Source organism: Neolamprologus brichardi, chromosome 1 (genome assembly GCF_056152115.1).
Source record: "Neolamprologus brichardi isolate AB-2024 chromosome 1, ASM5615211v1, whole genome shotgun sequence".
NCBI classification, from domain to species: domain Eukaryota; kingdom Metazoa; phylum Chordata; class Actinopteri; order Cichliformes; family Cichlidae; genus Neolamprologus; species Neolamprologus brichardi.
The window spans coordinates 33,322,670-33,339,470 of NC_142104.1; the positions used below are offsets into that span (position 1 = coordinate 33,322,670).

Here is a 16,801-nt window from a genome sequence, read left to right on the forward strand (position 1 = left end):
AGTTATTCACATAATGAAAACCTATACTTTGTTTTGGGCGCATTCCCCCATTCAAATGCATGTAATCGTAGGAAACGCACTGTCTTGACGAAATAAAGCGTTTTTGTACAACTTCATATAAATAGCTGTAAGTCTTGATAGAAGAGTCAGACACACATATTTACGGCGTTATCTTATACAATTCAAGATCCCCGTGCTGGGCAAACAGGTTTTGAAGCTGTTTGAGCCAAGATTTTCAAGTTATTCACATAATGAAAACCTATACTTTGTTTTGGGCGTATTCCCCCATTCAAATGCATGTAATCGTAGGACACGCACTGTCTTGACGAAATAAAGCGTTTTTGTACAACTTCATATAAATAGCTGTAAGTGTTGATAGAAGAAGCATACACCCATATTTACGGCGTTATCTTATACAATTCAAGATCCCCGTGCTGGGCAAACAGGTTTTGAAGCTGATTGAGCTAAGATTTTCATGTTATTCACATAATGAAAACCTATACTTTGTTTCGGCAAAATTCCCCCATTCAAATTCATGTAATCGAAGGAAACACACTGTCTTGACGAAATAAAGCCTTTTTGTACAACTTCCTATAAATAGCTGTAAGTCTTGATAGAAGAAGCATACACACACATTTGTGGCTTTCTCTTATACAGTATAAGATCCCGGTGCTGGGCAAACAGGTTTTGAAGCTGTTTGAGCCAAGATTTTCAAGTTATTCACATAATGAAAACCTATACTTTGTTTCGGCAAAATTCCCCCATTCAAATGCATGTAATCGTAGGAAAGGCAATATCTTGACGAAATAAAGCGTTTTTGTACAACTTCATATAAATAGCTGTACGCCTTGATAGAAGAAGCACACACATATTTGTGGCTTTCTCTTATACAGGTCAAGATCCCCGTGCTGGGCAAACAGGTTTTGAAGCTGTTTGAGCTAAGATTTTCAAGTTATTCACATAATGAAAACCTATACTTTGTTTCGGGCGAATTCCCCCATTCAAATGCATGTAATCGTAGGAAACGCACTGTCTTGACGAAATAAAGCGTTTTTGTACAACTTCATATAAATAGCTGTAAGTCTTGATAGAAGAAGCATACACACACATTTTATTGGCATTCTCTTATACAGTTCAAGATCCCCGTGCTGGGCAAACAGGTTTTGAAGCTGTTTGAGCTAAGATTTTCAAGTTATTCACATAATGAAAACCTATACTTTGTTTCGGGCGAATTCCCCCATTCAAATGCATGTAATCGTAGGAAACACACTGTCTTGACGAAATAAAGCGTTTTTGTACAACTTCATATAAATAGCTGTAAGTCTTGATAGAAGAAGCATACACACATATTTACGGCGTTATCTTTTAGAATTCAATATCCATCCCAGTGCTGGGCAAACAGATTTTGAAGCTGTTTGAGCTAAGATTTTCAAGTTATTCACATAATGAAAACCTATACTTTGTTTCGGGCGAATTCCCCCATTCAAATGCATGTAATCGTAGGAAACGCACTGTCTTGACGAAATAAAGCGTTTTTGTACAACTTCATATAAATAGCTGTAAGTCTTGATAGAAGAAGCATACACACACATTTTATTGGCATTCTCTTATACAGTTCAAGATCCCCGTGCTGGGCAAACAGGTTTTGAAGCTGTTTGAGCCAAGATTTTCAAGTTATTCACATAATGAAAACCTATACTTTGTTTTGGGCGCATTCCCCCATTCAAATGCATGTAATCGTAGGAAACGCACTGTCTTGACGAAATAAAGCGTTTTTGTACAACTTCATATAAATAGCTGTAAGTCTTGATAGAAGAGTCAGACACACATATTTACGGCGTTATCTTATACAATTCAAGATCCCCGTGCTGGGCAAACAGGTTTTGAAGCTGTTTGAGCCAAGATTTTCAAGTTATTCACATAATGAAAACCTATACTTTGTTTTGGGCGTATTCCCCCATTCAAATGCATGTAATCGTAGGACACGCACTGTCTTGACGAAATAAAGCGTTTTTGTACAACTTCATATAAATAGCTGTAAGTGTTGATAGAAGAAGCATACACCCATATTTACGGCGTTATCTTATACAATTCAAGATCCCCGTGCTGGGCAAACAGGTTTTGAAGCTGATTGAGCTAAGATTTTCATGTTATTCACATAATGAAAACCTATACTTTGTTTCGGCCGAATTCCCCCATTCAAATTCATGTAATCGAAGGAAACACACTGTCTTGACGAAATAAAGCCTTTTTGTACAACTTCCTATAAATAGCTGTAAGTCTTGATAGAAGAAGCATACACACACATTTGTGGCTTTCTCTTATACAGTATAAGATCCCGGTGCTGGGCAAACAGGTTTTGAAGCTGTTTGAGCCAAGATTTTCAAGTTATTCACATAATGAAAACCTATACTTTGTTTCGGCAAAATTCCCCCATTCAAATGCATGTAATCGTAGGAAAGGCAATATCTTGACGAAATAAAGCGTTTTTGTACAACTTCATATAAATAGCTGTACGCCTTGATAGAAGAAGCACACACATATTTGTGGCTTTCTCTTATACAGGTCAAGATCCCCGTGCTGGGCAAACAGGTTTTGAAGCTGTTTGAGCTAAGATTTTCAAGTTATTCACATAATGAAAACCTATACTTTGTTTCGGGCGAATTCCCCCATTCAAATGCATGTAATCGTAGGAAACGCACTGTCTTGACGAAATAAAGCCTTTTTGTACAACTTCCTATAAATAGCTGTAAGTCTTGATAGAAGAAGCATACACACACATTTGTGGCTTTCTCTTATACAGTATAAGATCCCCGTGCTGGGCAAACAGGTTTTGAAGCTGTTTGAGCCAAGATTTTCAAGTTATTCACATAATGAAAACCTATACTTTGTTTCGGGCGAATTGCCCCATTCAAATGCATGTAATCGTAGGAAACACACTGTCTTGACGAAATAAAGCGTTTTTGTACAACTTCATATAAATAGCTGTAAGTCTTGATAGAAGAAGCATACACACATATTTACGGCGTTATCTTTTAGAATTCAATATCCATCCCAGTGCTTGGCAAACAGGTTTTTTAAGCTGTTTGAGCTAAGATTTTCAAGTTATTCACATAATGAAAACCTATACTTTGTTTCGGGCGAATTCCCCCATTCAAATGCATGTAATCGTAGGAAACGCACTGTCTTGACGAAATAAAGCGTTTTTGTACAACTTCATATAAATAGCTGTAAGTCTTGATAGAAGAAGCATACACACACATTTTATTGGCATTCTCTTATACAGTTCAAGATCCCCGTGCTGGGCAAACAGGTTTTGAACCTGTTTGAGCTAAGATTTTCAAGTTATTCACATAATGAAAACCTATACTTTGTTTCGGGCGAATTCCCCTATTCAAATGCATGTAATCGTAGGAAACGCACTGTCTTGATGAAATAAAGCGTTTTTGTACAACTTCATAAAAATAGCTGTAAGTCTTGATAGAAGAGTCAGACACACATATTTACGGCGTTATCTTATACAGTTCAAGATCCCCGTGCTGGGCAAACAGGTTTTGAAGCTGTTTGAGCCAAGATTTTCAAGTTATTCACATAATGAAAACCTATACTTTGTTTTGGGCGCATTCCCCCATTCAAATGCATGTAATCGTAGGAAACGCACTGTCTTGACGAAATAAAGCGTTTTTGTAAAACTTCATAAAAATAGCTGTAAGTCTTGATAGAAGAGTCAGACACACATATTTACGGCGTTATCTTATACAATTCAAGATCCCCGTGCTGGGCAAACAGGTTTTGAAGCTGTTTGAGCTAAGATTTTCAAGTTATTCACATAATGAAAACCTATACTTTGTTTTGGGCGTATTCCCCCATTCAAATGCATGTAATCGTAGGAAACGCACTGTCTTGACGAAATAAAGCGTTTTTGTACAACTTCATATAAATAGCTGTAAGTCTTGATAGAAGAGTCAGACACACATATTTACGGCGTTATCTTATACAGTTCAAGATCCCCGTGCTGGGCAAACAGGTTTTGAAGCTGTTTGAGCCAAGATTTTCAAGTTATTCACATAATGAAAACCTATACTTTGTTTTGGGCGCATTCCCCCATTCAAATGCATGTAATCGTAGGAAACGCACTGTCTTGACGAAATAAAGCGTTTTTCTAAAACTTCATATAAATAGCTGTAAGTGTTGATAGAAGAAGCATACACACATATTTACGGCGTTATCTTATACAATTCAAGATCCCCGTGCCGGGCAAACAGGTTTTGAAGCTGTTTGAGCCAAGATTTTCAAGTTATTCACATAATGAAAACCTATACTTTGTTTCGGCAAAATTCCCCCATTCAAATGCATGTAATCGTAGGAAAGGCAATATCTTGACGAAATAAAGCGTTTTTGTACAACTTCATATAAATAGCTGTACGCCTTGATAGAAGAAGCACACACATATTTGTGGCTTTCTCTTATACAGGTCAAGATCCCCGTGCTGGGCAAACAGGTTTTGAAGCTGTTTGAGCTAAGATTTTCAAGTTATTCACATAATGAAAACCTATACTTTGTTTCGGGCGAATTCCCCCATTCAAATGCATGTAATCGTAGGAAACACACTGTCTTGACGAAATAAAGCGTTTTTGTACAACTTCATATAAATAGCTGTAAGTCTTGATAGAAGAAGCATACACACATATTTACGGCGTTATCTTTTAGAATTCAATATCCATCCAAGTGCTGGGCAAACAGGTTTTGAAGCTGTTTGAGCTAAGATTTTCAAGTTATTCACATAATGAAAACCTATACTTTGTTTCGGCCGAATTCCCCCATTCAAATGCATGTAATCGTAGGAAACGCACTGTCTTGACGAAATAAAGCGTTTTTGTACAACTTCATATAAATAGCTGTAAGTCTTGATAGAAGAAGCATACACACATATTTACGGCGTTATCTTATACAGTTCAAGATCCCCGTGCTGGGCAAACAGGTTTTGAAGCTGTTGAGCTAAGATTTTCAAGTTATTCACATAATGAAAACCTATACTTTGTTTCGGGCGAGTTCCCCATTCAAATGCATGTAATCGTAAGAAACGCACTGTCTTGACGAAATAAAGCGTTTTTGTACAAACTCATATAAATAGCTGTAAGTTTTGATAAAAGACTCAGACACACATATTTACGGCGTTATCTTTTAGAATTCAATATCCATACCCGTGCTGAGCAAACAGATTTTGAAGCTGTTTAAGCTAAGATTTTCAAGTTATTCACATAATGAAAACCTATACTTTGTTTCGGGCGAATTGCCCCATTCAAATGCATGTAATCGTAGGAAACTCACTGTCTTGACGAAATAAAGCGTTTTTGTACAACTTCATATAAATAGCTGTAAGTTTTGATAGAAGACTCAGACACACATATTTACGGCGTTGTTTTTAGAATTCAATATCCATCCCCGTGCTGGGCAAACAGGTTTTGAAGCTGTTTGAGCTAAGATTTTCAAGTTATTCACATAATGAAACAAAGTATAGGTATACTTTGTTTCGGCCGAATTCCCCCATTCAAATGCATGTAATCGTAGGAAACGCACTGTCTTGACGAAATAAAGCGTTTTTGTACAACTTCATAAAAATAGCTGTAAGTCTTGATAGAAGAGTCAGACACACATATTAACGGCGTTATCTTATACAATTCAAGATCCCCGTGCTGGGCAAACAGGTTTTGAAGCTGTTTGAGCTAAGATTTTCAAGTTATTCACATAATGAAAACCTATACTTTGTTTCGGGCGAATTCGCCCATTCAAATGCATGTAATCTTAGGAAACGCACTGTCTTGACGAAATAAAGCCTTTTTGTACAACTTCATATAAATAGCTGGAAGTTTTGATAGAAGAAGCATACACACATATTTGTGGCTTTCTCTTATACAATTCAAGATCCCCGTGCTCGGCAAACAGGTTTTGAAGCTGTTTGAGCTAAGATTTTCAAGTTATTCACATAATGAAAACCTATACTTTGTTTCGGGCAAATTGCCCCATTCAAATGCATGTAATCGTAGGAAACGAACTGTCTTGACGAAATAAAGCGTTTTTGTACAACTTCATATAAATAGCTGTAAGTCTTGATAGAAGAGTCAGACACACATATTTACGGCGTTATCTTATACAATTCAAGATCCCCGTGCTGGGCAAACAGGTTTTGAAGTTGTTTGAGCTAAGATTTTCAAGTTATTCACATAATGAAAACCTATACTTTGTTTTGGGCGTATTCCTCCATTCAAATGCATGTAATCGTAGGACACGCACTGTCTTGACGAAATAAAGCCTTTTTGTACAACTTCATATAAATAGCTGTAAGTCTTGATAGAAGAAGCATACACACATATTTGTGGCTTTCTCTTATACAATTCAAGATCCCCGTGCTGGGCAAACAGGTTTTGAAGCTGTTTGAGCCAAGATTTTCAAGTTATTCACATAATGCAAACCTATACTTTGTTTCGGGCGAATTGCCCCATTCAAATGCATGTAATCGTACACTGTAACAAAAGTCAGTAAAATATACAGCAAAACACTGTCAAATTCCAACGGTAATGGAGCGTAAAACCAAAAACTTCCTTTTACTGTATTAAATAGATTGAATAACCGTTAATTGTCAGACTGGATAAAACTTTGTTTTTTACTGTAATAAAATGTTGAAATGATAAATATTTTCTGTGAAAACAAATAAATATGCATACATTTTACAATCAAATATTGTAATGTTGAAAATGTCTGAAAAACTTAGATTTTACGGTATTATTTGAGTAAAACTACATCTTTTGGGGTTGTGCACATTGGAATTCACAGTATAAAGCTGTAGATTTTTAAGCAAACAAAAACATTCATTTTTACAAAAGCAAGATGTTAAAAAATAGGGTCCACCGTAATAATTCAACCAGTAAATACCATTAAAAAAAAAAAAAAAAAGCAAATATCAGCAGTGAAAGACAATAAAAAAATTTTTTAAATTCAGATACTGATATACAGATTAAAAGTTAGGCCTGCAGTATATCATTGTTAACCTTCTGATAAAAAAAATCAACAGCAAAAGAAGATGTTAAAAATAAAGTTCATGGTTGTGAATAAAATTGATTTCAATAATCTTTTTTAATTATTATTTTAAAACAACTTTATGTTGTTGTGTTTCACGCCATATTATCAGACCACCTTAAGTGGGTCCGCCTTAAATTTTGAGTTTGTGTGATCGCTGTTGATTGGTAGCTAAACTGCTGGTAAACTGTGTACAGACGTTTTACATTCGAATTGCAGAGAAAAAAAATTCTGGTAGCAACATTGTGCAGTTTGAGCGAACCATTTCACCAAAAAAAGGGGAAGCAAGGCAAGACGTGGCTGCAGCGGTCTGCAGACGTGACTTCTGATCAAATTCGAACCTCCTCCTAAAGAAACAAAGAGCGACATTACATTGCGGGATGACGTCACCTGAAACTGACCAATAGCGCGGCGCGCTGCTGAGCTGTGTGCCAACCGCTCTTTTTTTCATGCAGGAGACTCAAGTTGGCTTCGCTAACGGACACAGTTTTGAACTCATATATTAGCGCCATTTATTGCTGCTTGGACCACAGCATCTTCGGAATTTGTAGACATCCTGGCAGCTTACAATTAGTTCGAGGTGAGGTGAGTACATGCAACTTCAAGTTATCTCTGTTATAAAAATCCACCAGCCCAGTGTTTATAGATAATTTTAGCAGTTCGTTTTTTATGAGTGAGGTTGTGAATTTAGTTAGCATTTGTGAGTTGAGTTAGCATTACTGTCGCGAGGGAAGCATTGCTCTGGATTAGTTTCTGTGTTTGGCGTGCTTAATTCGCTAGGGAGGAATTACCAAAGTACATGGAGTTATGTTAACCTGTAATTTCTGTGGTAAGGTAGTTCAGTCATCAAGGGGCTACGGGCTTCATTGTAAACTGCATCGGAATGAGCCACGTTGTTTCTTTCGGTGTATTGAAGCAGGCTGCAAGCAGACATACACCAGGTATGGCGCCGAAGACACTCTGCCCCCACCCATGTCACTGGTGTGGCGGTGGTTTCTTCGTTTACATGTGCAATGGCGATGTGTGAACGTCAGTGTCAGAACTCTAAAGAGTTAATAGCTCATCTGAAGAGCCATATTGTGGAAGGACACGTGGTCACTTGTCCAGTAAGAGGTTGCACAAATACCTTTAGAGTTAAATCATCTTTTACTGCTCACATGTCACATAAACACAGAGAGTTTTCAGACAGCAGCATTGGTGATTTATATAGAGAGTCTGCATGTCAATCATCATCTGTTCCAACCACATCAGATGACTTTGTACCCTTGATTTCCGAGCCTGCTGCACAGTCTATTACAGATGAAGATAACATGGAAATGCCCCCTGAATTCTGTGATCTTTTTCTGAGAAACGTTTCACTATTCTACTTAAAATTGCAGGGTCAGTTTCTACTGCCTGCTTCAACCATACAGAACATTGTGGAGGAAATGCAGAACATACATGAGTTGGGACAGACATACAGTTTGGGTAAACTTGCATCACTGTTAAAAGATGACACATCATTATCAGAGGAGGACATCAACAAAGTCTGCGAGTCTGTCAAAAGCTATGATCTTTTTTCTGCATGTCATACCGGGCCATTGAGAACAGTGCACTCCAGAGCTCAGACCTTTAAAAAAGCCTTCAACTATGTGGAACCAAAGAAAATATTTTTACGGAGAGATGAAAACAGAAAAGATAGGTTTGCCTATTATGTGCCTTTAAGAGAGACTTTGAGATGTCTGCTAGAGTCTGATCTGTGGCAGAAATCAGAAGAGCCCTCTACTGAGCCTCCTGCTGATGTTCTGTGTGACATAAGTGATAGTAAGCTGTTTAAATCAAATTATTTTTTTGGTCAAAACCCATCGTGTCTCAAGCTAGTACTCTACCAGGATGCCTTTGAAGTCGTTAACCCTTTAGGCTCTGCAAGGACAAAACACAAGGTATTAGCTGTATATGCATCAGTGGCAAACTTGCCACTTCATGTACGCTCAGACACAGATCACATGTCTCTTGTCTTACTGTGCAGGGAGAAAGATTTTAAAGAGTTTGGTCATGCTAATGTGTTCTCTGAATTACTGGCAGACTTGAAAGAATTGGAGGACAGTGGGATTGTTGCATCAGATGAAACTAGAGTCAAAGGAACTTTGTTTTGCATTGCTGGTGATAATCTGGGTTCTCACTGTATTGGTGGCTTCACTGAAAACTTTAGTTCTTCAAAGTACTTCTGCAGGTACTGCCTGATAACGAAATCTGAATTTCAGGGTGCTGACCCAAATCTGTGTGGACCAGAACGTACCAAAGAGAACTACAACTCTGCTGTTGATCGCCTCCAGATTGACAATACACCAGACGTCGAAGGAGTGAAGTTCAGGTCAGTGTTCAATTCACTGAAATACTTCAACGTTTGTATGCCAGGCTTGCCACCATGTCTAGGTCATGATATCTTTGAGGGAGTTTTGGCTTATGATGTGGCACTGTATCTGAAATACTTCATAAAGAAAAAAGCATGGTTCACTTATTCCACTCTGAACCGACGCATCAAACAGTTTAGTTACCATGCCTCTGATGCTTCTACAAAGCCATCTGAGGTCAGTCCTCAAGCAGCTAAACTCTCAGGACAGGCTATACAGAACTGGAACTTCTTCCGATTGCTGCCTCTCATAGTTGGTGACATAGTGACAGACCCCACAGATGATGTGTGGAACTTAACTCTGCAGCTGAAAGATATTGTAGACATGGTGTGTGCTCAGAAAATTTCAGGGGCTCAGGTAGCATATCTTGATATTCTTATTCAAGAATATTTAGAGTCAAGAAAAGCTCTGTTCCCAGAATGCAACCTGAGACCAAAACACCATTTTCTACGCCATTACCCAGCACTGATTCTGAAATTTGGCCCACTGATAAGATTATGGACAATGCGCTTTGAAAGTAAGCACAGTTATTTCAAGAGGTGTGCCAGAAATCTGAAAAATTTCAAAAACCTCTGCCATACACTCTCTGAAAGACATCAGATGTTTCAAGCCTATCTTGCAGCAGGGTCATTGTGTCAATCTGTCTTGAAAGTCAAAGATGGTTCTCCATTTTACTCAGTGCTGTACAGTAAAGCCATTCAAGAAGCAGTTCAAATGTTTGACTTTACTGAAACCAATACAAAGGTCACAGTAGAAATGATGTACAAGGGAACACAGTACAAGAAAGGACACTTCCTTGTCACAGGGGGCTCTGACTCTGTTGAGTTTGGTGAAGTAGTTCTCATTTTGATTAAGAATGACAGTGTTTATTTTCTGGTGTCGGTGCACGTGACAGAATACCATTCTCAGTATCATCTGCACTCAGTGAGAAAGGAAAAAGAAAAGATGCAGTGTGTGAACATCATTGACTTAATTGATTTCTATCCATTAACATCTTACATGAAGTATGGGTACCAAATGGTTCCATTGAAACACAGTGTGCTGTCACAATAATGGTGCTGTTAGTTTGGTACTTACAAAACACTGTATAAAAGTGTAGTATCAAGCAAGATCAGCTTCATATTTTAAGACCAAAGGTACCACTTGGTGTAAATTGACCTTTATTCACATTCTTTTATCAGACATCTCGGAAATGGGGGACAGCATAAGGAGTTCCATTACTAAGGTGCTGCCGGACCTGTCTGCCTCAATCCTTGAAATTGTACTGGAGGCACTACAATCATTAGGAGTGGAAACATCTGAGGACTTGCAGTTCATCAGTGAGACTGATATGAACTCTGTCCTGAGACCAGTTCAGGCAAGAAAACTGCTGGCTGCCTGGAAACAAACCAGTAAGTATTATGATTTCATTGCACAATAGCCATGAAGGGCTTTCTGTTTTTTCTATTGTGCTTTGGCCAAGGTCCAAAAAGTACAATTAATCTATTATTTGTGATATTGTTTTACAGCACCAAATATGGAAATTTCAAGCCAGGCCAGCATATCGTCTCCATCTTCTTGCTCCTCATTTTCTGCCTCCCCCTCACCCAGTTCAATATATTCTCTAGACTGGGTAGATAACTTTAGAATTCCAAGTGAAGATTTTCCAGAAGACTTGATCCAGTGTCTTCAGAGAGAGAGAAGACCAAAGCCTCGATTGCAGAGGGAGATGATCCGCATCATTGTAAAGGAGATGATGAAAGCCTGTGCCTCTCCAAGTAGAAGAGCCTCGACTGAAATTGCAAAAAAAACTGGTTGCGATGTATCCCAAGTCACTGCAGGATGTCATAGAGGGGGATGTGGTAGGACAGGGGTACCACTCTTTGGTAAAACAGATTCAGGCACGAATTGAAAATGTGAAGAGATCTACTTCACCGGTGTTACGGAAGCGCAAACAGGGAGGATCAGATGACACCGATGAAGTGACACCTGAAAAGCGAGCATCTGTTCAAGACACATATGGCTGCATAAAGTGGGACATGAAGTTTTTGCCAGTCAGTGAGACACTGGAAACCCAGCAGGAGAAGAAGGAATGTATGAAGATTCTCAGTGAACAGACAAGCTTCAGTCATGAAGAAGTAAAAACTCTAATGAAATGCACCTACTCCTCTCAGCGCAAAGCAATAAACAGCGGAGCAGACATGCAAACCCTCAAAGAAGAGTGGCCTTTTTTGTTTCAGGCGATTGGAATGACAGTCCATTTTGAAGAACTTACTGGGGTACCGCTGAAAGAGACTTTCCTCACCAGTCTGGAAAAGAAGGGAAAACGGCTTCTGGACTTTCTGAAAACCACTTGTGCAGACAAGAGCAAGCGTGTCTTGGAGGCTGTCATAAAGCTTCGAATGCAGAGGGGACAGCTGAAGGGCTGCTCAGAAGACGTGAAAGATATGATGCTCCTCCTCCTCTCCTATTTCGATGAGAAAGAGGAGACCCTCTTCCACTATGTTGATGAAACATGTCTGGCAAAAGAAGTCCAAGTGGAAAGCCTGCCTGTGACACCATGTATCATTGTTTGTGGTGAGTTGAAAATCAGTACAGTGTGCACAGAAGTGCACAGAACCTAAGCTAATGCAAGGATACGCTATATTAAATGTCTGCACTTTCACTATTTTAAGACACATTTGAATGGTAAAGGGGGTTTTACAGTTAATTCTTTTACACTTGTATTTCATTCCAAGGATCCTCCTGCTTTGCATCGAGACTGTTCATGCTCAGCATTGACCACAAAGTTGTAAATGACCAAATAACTGACTTCATCTCTGCAATCTGTCTGATGCTTGGTAGCTACTACTGCCTGAACATCCACTATCCCCTGAAACTTGGCTCCACACTTGAATTTCTTCAGAGGTAATTCTTTTACTTTTCCCTTGCCTTTCCCTTTCTTTTTTTTTTTTTTCCATTGTATAGTGTTTTATTATGGATTATTGTGTTTATCAAGGTGTTTCTTCAACATTAACCCAGAGAAGGGAACAAAAGTTGAAAAAACTAAGAAGAAGACACTGCCTGTGAACCCAAGAGTACTCACCCTCATCGCTGATCTCTCTGATCACGAGTGGCGAGAGACCGTTTAAAGACATTTTGAACAGATCGGTACAGTCAGCTTAACTGTACCTTGACTGGGAACTACTGTGTTGTTTATGTTTTCAGTTATCCCAGCTGATATTGAGTACTGTGCTCTTACCTGATTTCTGTTATCACAGGCATGCTTTTCAGAGGTTTTGACCATATCTTTAAACAATCCCTCTAACTAGGGATTGTTACTGAGAACTGTACTTTTGATGTTTCAGAGATGTTCTATATTCTATACAACAGAGTTTAAACTATTTGAATTTTGTATTGCCCTAATTAGCAAATAAGTTAAGTGTTGCACTGAACTCTTAACATTGAAATTTAAACAGCACTGTCTGTTACAAACATTGCTTGACTTTAACTGTTATTATTAGAGATGGACCGATCCGATATTACGTATCGGTATCGGTCCGATACTGACCCAAATTCCTGGATCGGATATTGGCGAGAAATAAAAAATGTAATCCGATCCATTAAATATCAAAAAAAGCACCTCACAAAACTTGCTACACGGCGTAACTCGGCTCATAACCGTAGCACGTTGCAGCAGTGTGGTCACGTGATAGAGCGGCTGCGTGCTACCAAACCAGCAGTTATCCCAGAGAGAAGTAAAGCAAGTGTGCAAGTTCATCTCTGAATGTTTGCAAAGCATTCCAGCGTTAAGCTTAACAACCAATATATGGAGCGACTGCCTCTCTCTCTCTCTCTCCTGCTCCCACTTCAATCGTGAAACTGCTTAATGATCAGCTGATCGGCATTTCTGTCGTGAGTCCGTCTCTCTTCTTTGTTTTTGGCCCACTTTGCACCAGAAAGAGGAAACCAGCGGCTGAACAACAGCAGCACGTTTAACCTTGATCAGCTGTTGTTAGAATTTATTTAATATTACTTTCTACACCAGGATCTTTTTCTACGCAGCTGACGGCTGGCAACTGTGCAGGGGCGGATCTAGCAAAGTTTAGCCAGGGGGGCCGATAGGGCATGAACAGGGAAAAGGGGGCACAAAGACATACTTTTCTTTCTTATTCTCATTTAAAATGTCGAGCTTTTAATAAATAATTATCTGACTCTTACACCCAAAGTTTTAATCTGATGTAAAATATATATATAAGTCCATTACTGTATATAGTAACTGTTAATTCTAATATACCCTAGTAAGCTATACTACTTTTTCCTTTGGGAAGGAACCATCTGTGCAGTCTGCAAATCTGTTGAAGAAAGATGTTGAATCTATTTAATTATTCTTGAAAAATAATTTATTTCTGTGCATATTCCCCCTGCATCAAATTAAATTTGATTACATCGATTAAGCATCATGAGGTGGAGGGTGGTTCCCTATTTTTTTTTTTTTTTTTTTTTTTTTGCTGGGAGTTTGCAACCCTATTAGTTAGGTTGCTTGATATTTCTGCTAAGTACTCTTTAAAATACCAGAACAGGGAGGATGGAGCAGGTTTAAGTTTATTAGATTGATCAGTGTTGCTGAACTATGAAATATTTTGGGTGCAGTGTATTTTTTACATACAGGTATAACAGAATAGATTTAGTGTTGTTATTTATTTAAACTTGAGTATAAACTTATACAAAATGCAGCAAGATATTAAAAAACGTTTTATTGATTAAAAAAACAGACTATATCGGATTCATATCGGTATCGGCAGATATCCAAATTTATGATATCGGTATCGGTATCGGACATAAAAAAGTGGTATCGTGCCATCTCTAGTTATTATAGCATTTTGTAGCTGTACGTTTCTGCAAAAGTGATGTCACAAGCTTATGTGCTTGTTCAAATTCATGTTTTCCTGAAAATGGTTAATATACATTTGTTAGTTGACTTGTGAAGGGTGGTGGCACAGCTAAGACCCAAGAGTCTCTTTCAAGGTTAGTAAAGTAAACAGATTCAAGAAGATATTTTACACATTTCTTTGTTGTCTGTCTCTAAATCTTATTTTGTCTTTATTAAAAAGGTTTGTTTTGTTCCTGCCCTTTTCAGACACTGAATTTGAGCAGAAACCATAAGGATACTCAAAGGACCTGTGACTCTCAGGAAATGGTGAGATTTCAGGTCATAATCTTTTTTTCTTTTTTTTTTTTTTACATTAAATTCATTTTCCTTTTTCCCTTTACAATATTGCTGTTTTGTTTTTGTAAACAGCATCAAATGAGAGGGACAGATGAAACAGTTTCAAGACAATGGCAGGAAAAACATGCTGAAGATTGAAACAAACCTTGGCTGGAAATATTTGGTATGTGTTTTACCGTAAATCAAATTGTTGAAAAACATTCAGCTACACTGCAACACAGGGAAACTTGATTTGCACTTATTTTGTTACTTTAATTTCTTGTCTCATTATTTTTGTCAGTTATTATTGTTTATGGTGTATGCCCTTCTTGCTTTCTTTCTGAATGCAGAAGGTATCTAGCCAGTCCACAATGAAAGCTTCGTTGCACCCCATGAGTCTTCTGGCAGAAATGTTGGCGTCTGTATTCTTTGGTTTCCCTAAACATCACACCCTGCCTGTTTATACGAGGCTCTTCAATTAAGTCTGCACCCAAAGATTCAATAAGAGGTAAGCAGTGGTATTATTCAAGTTTTGCTAAAGAAATATGGACAGGAGACACTAATCTTAATCAGCCAAGCTCACGTTCATGTCCAGGTGAGCAGTTTCATACGCTATAAAATGTAGATTGAATGATAGGTCTCATCACCATGCATTCAGCCATTAACTTCAAGTTCTAAGATAAATCAATAGGAAACTTAAATACGTTTTCCAACAAATTATGATTGTGATTAGGGCTGCGTTGTCTATGTATCACTTTTACATAAGTAGATTTAAAGGATAACTATTGCCAAAACGCAACCTGGGCTGTTTTTTTTTTTTTTTTTTTTTTACTATATCAATTTTGATGCGCTCAAATTTATGCCCCGGCCCCCTAGTATTCCCATTCACTGGCTATTGACCACAAAACAAAATCACGGTCAATCTCAAAAACGGCTCGTTTGTCGTAATTATGCTTTTAGATATATGTTTGTCTCGTTTACAGTAAAAAAAACAAAAAAACAGCCCAGGTTGCATTTTGACAATAGCTATCCTTTAAGAACTGTATATTTTACACTTAAGAAATCATTTATCATTAGATCTGTTTTTGGCAGCACCTTTTGTTCATTTCTGTGCATTTTGCTCAAGCACTGATCAAACTTTGTCCATTTTTTGCTGCAGAGGGGATCCTGCCAGTCCAAAGTGAACTCCTGATGGACTCCTGCAGAGCTTGTATCTTCGACACCATGCACATTAGAAACTCCACTGAGTCCTTTCCTTCACCAAGGCAGGACCCAGTGACTCATTACTGTTGATAGGTCAGGGGCAGGTAATATTTTGTTTCATGTTTATTCATTCCTCCATGGATTACCAGCCATATATATGGACACATGCTGTATTCTCAAGATCTATGCTGTTTTGTAGGAATGGAGAAAATGATATGTTTAGTCTGTTTTCAAATGGTATGTCAAATTTTCTCATTATTTATCAGTAATATTCACTACCTTGGTTATATATGAGCATCTTTAGATTTTTTTGTATTTAGCGGTTGCAAATGTAAAATGTACGGTAAACCATTTATGTTCCTCATATTGTACTGTATTTTTAGCGGTAAAGTACCGGCAGCTGTGGTTGCCAGGAATTTACCGTAAAATGTATCTGGTCAAAATAAAATGCTGCAATTTGTTATACAATTTCACTGTGTTTTTTACTGTCAAAGGTTTTAATAAGGTTTAACATATTTCTGTTATTTTTACAGTTATTTACAATAATAGGGTCTATCCTATTACTGTTAAATTAACAACAAATTACTGTAAATATTATTAGATTATAACTTTTTTTTTTACTGCAAATATCCGTAAAAAGCTATGGAAAGTTGCATTTTTTACATTAAATTGCTGTATAATTGACAAATATATTTGTTTTTTTCTATCATGATTTTGGTAAAATAATACGTTGTCTACCTTAAAATTTAGGGTTACAAAACCAGTATACCGTATTGTCTTTTACAGATTCCACATTTTTTTCACGGTATATTCCTGGCAACCACAGCTGCCGGTATTTTACCTAAATTGGACAGTTTTTTTTTTTACAGTGTACAACTTCATATAAATAGCTGTAAGTCGTGATAGAAGAAGCATACACACATATTTGTGGCTTTCTCTTATACAATTCAAGATCCCCGTG

At 37.8% G+C, this 16,801-nt stretch overlaps 1 protein-coding gene and 1 long non-coding RNA gene across 3 annotated transcripts; both read left to right on the forward strand.

The window, feature by feature from the left end:
- Window positions 1-7,446: 7,446 nt before the first annotated feature.
- LOC102779033 (uncharacterized) lies at window positions 7,447-16,287 on the forward strand. Of its 2 annotated transcripts, none has more exons than XR_015719063.1 (6): window positions 7,447-7,662; window positions 9,321-9,430; window positions 14,569-14,628; window positions 14,731-14,821; window positions 14,988-15,145; window positions 15,797-16,287. It is a non-coding gene; the product is annotated as an uncharacterized LOC102779033 (long non-coding RNA). The 2 variants fall into 2 exon arrangements; XR_015719065.1 differs by having other exon boundaries at window positions 7,447-7,657.
- On the forward strand, window positions 11,565-13,927 carry LOC148106445 (uncharacterized). The gene is made up of 3 exons (XM_087841113.1): window positions 11,565-12,026; window positions 12,188-12,356; window positions 12,448-13,927. The coding sequence occupies exons 1-3, from the start codon at window positions 11,600-11,602 to the stop codon at window positions 12,578-12,580; spliced, it is 729 nt and encodes a 242-aa protein (XP_087697239.1). The 5' UTR covers window positions 11,565-11,599; the 3' UTR covers window positions 12,581-13,927.
- Window positions 16,288-16,801: the final 514 nt, after the last annotated feature.

Coding starts and splice junctions, on each gene's coding strand:
- LOC148106445 (XM_087841113.1), top strand. CDS start 11,600: ATGAAATGCACCTACTCCTCTCAGCGCAAAGCAATAAACAGCGGAGCA. Junction 12,027..12,187: donor ACCATGTATCATTGTTTGTG/GTGAGTTGAAAA, acceptor TTTCATTCCAAG/GATCCTCCTGCTTTGCATCG. Junction 12,357..12,447: donor ACACTTGAATTTCTTCAGAG/GTAATTCTTTTA, acceptor GTGTTTATCAAG/GTGTTTCTTCAACATTAACC.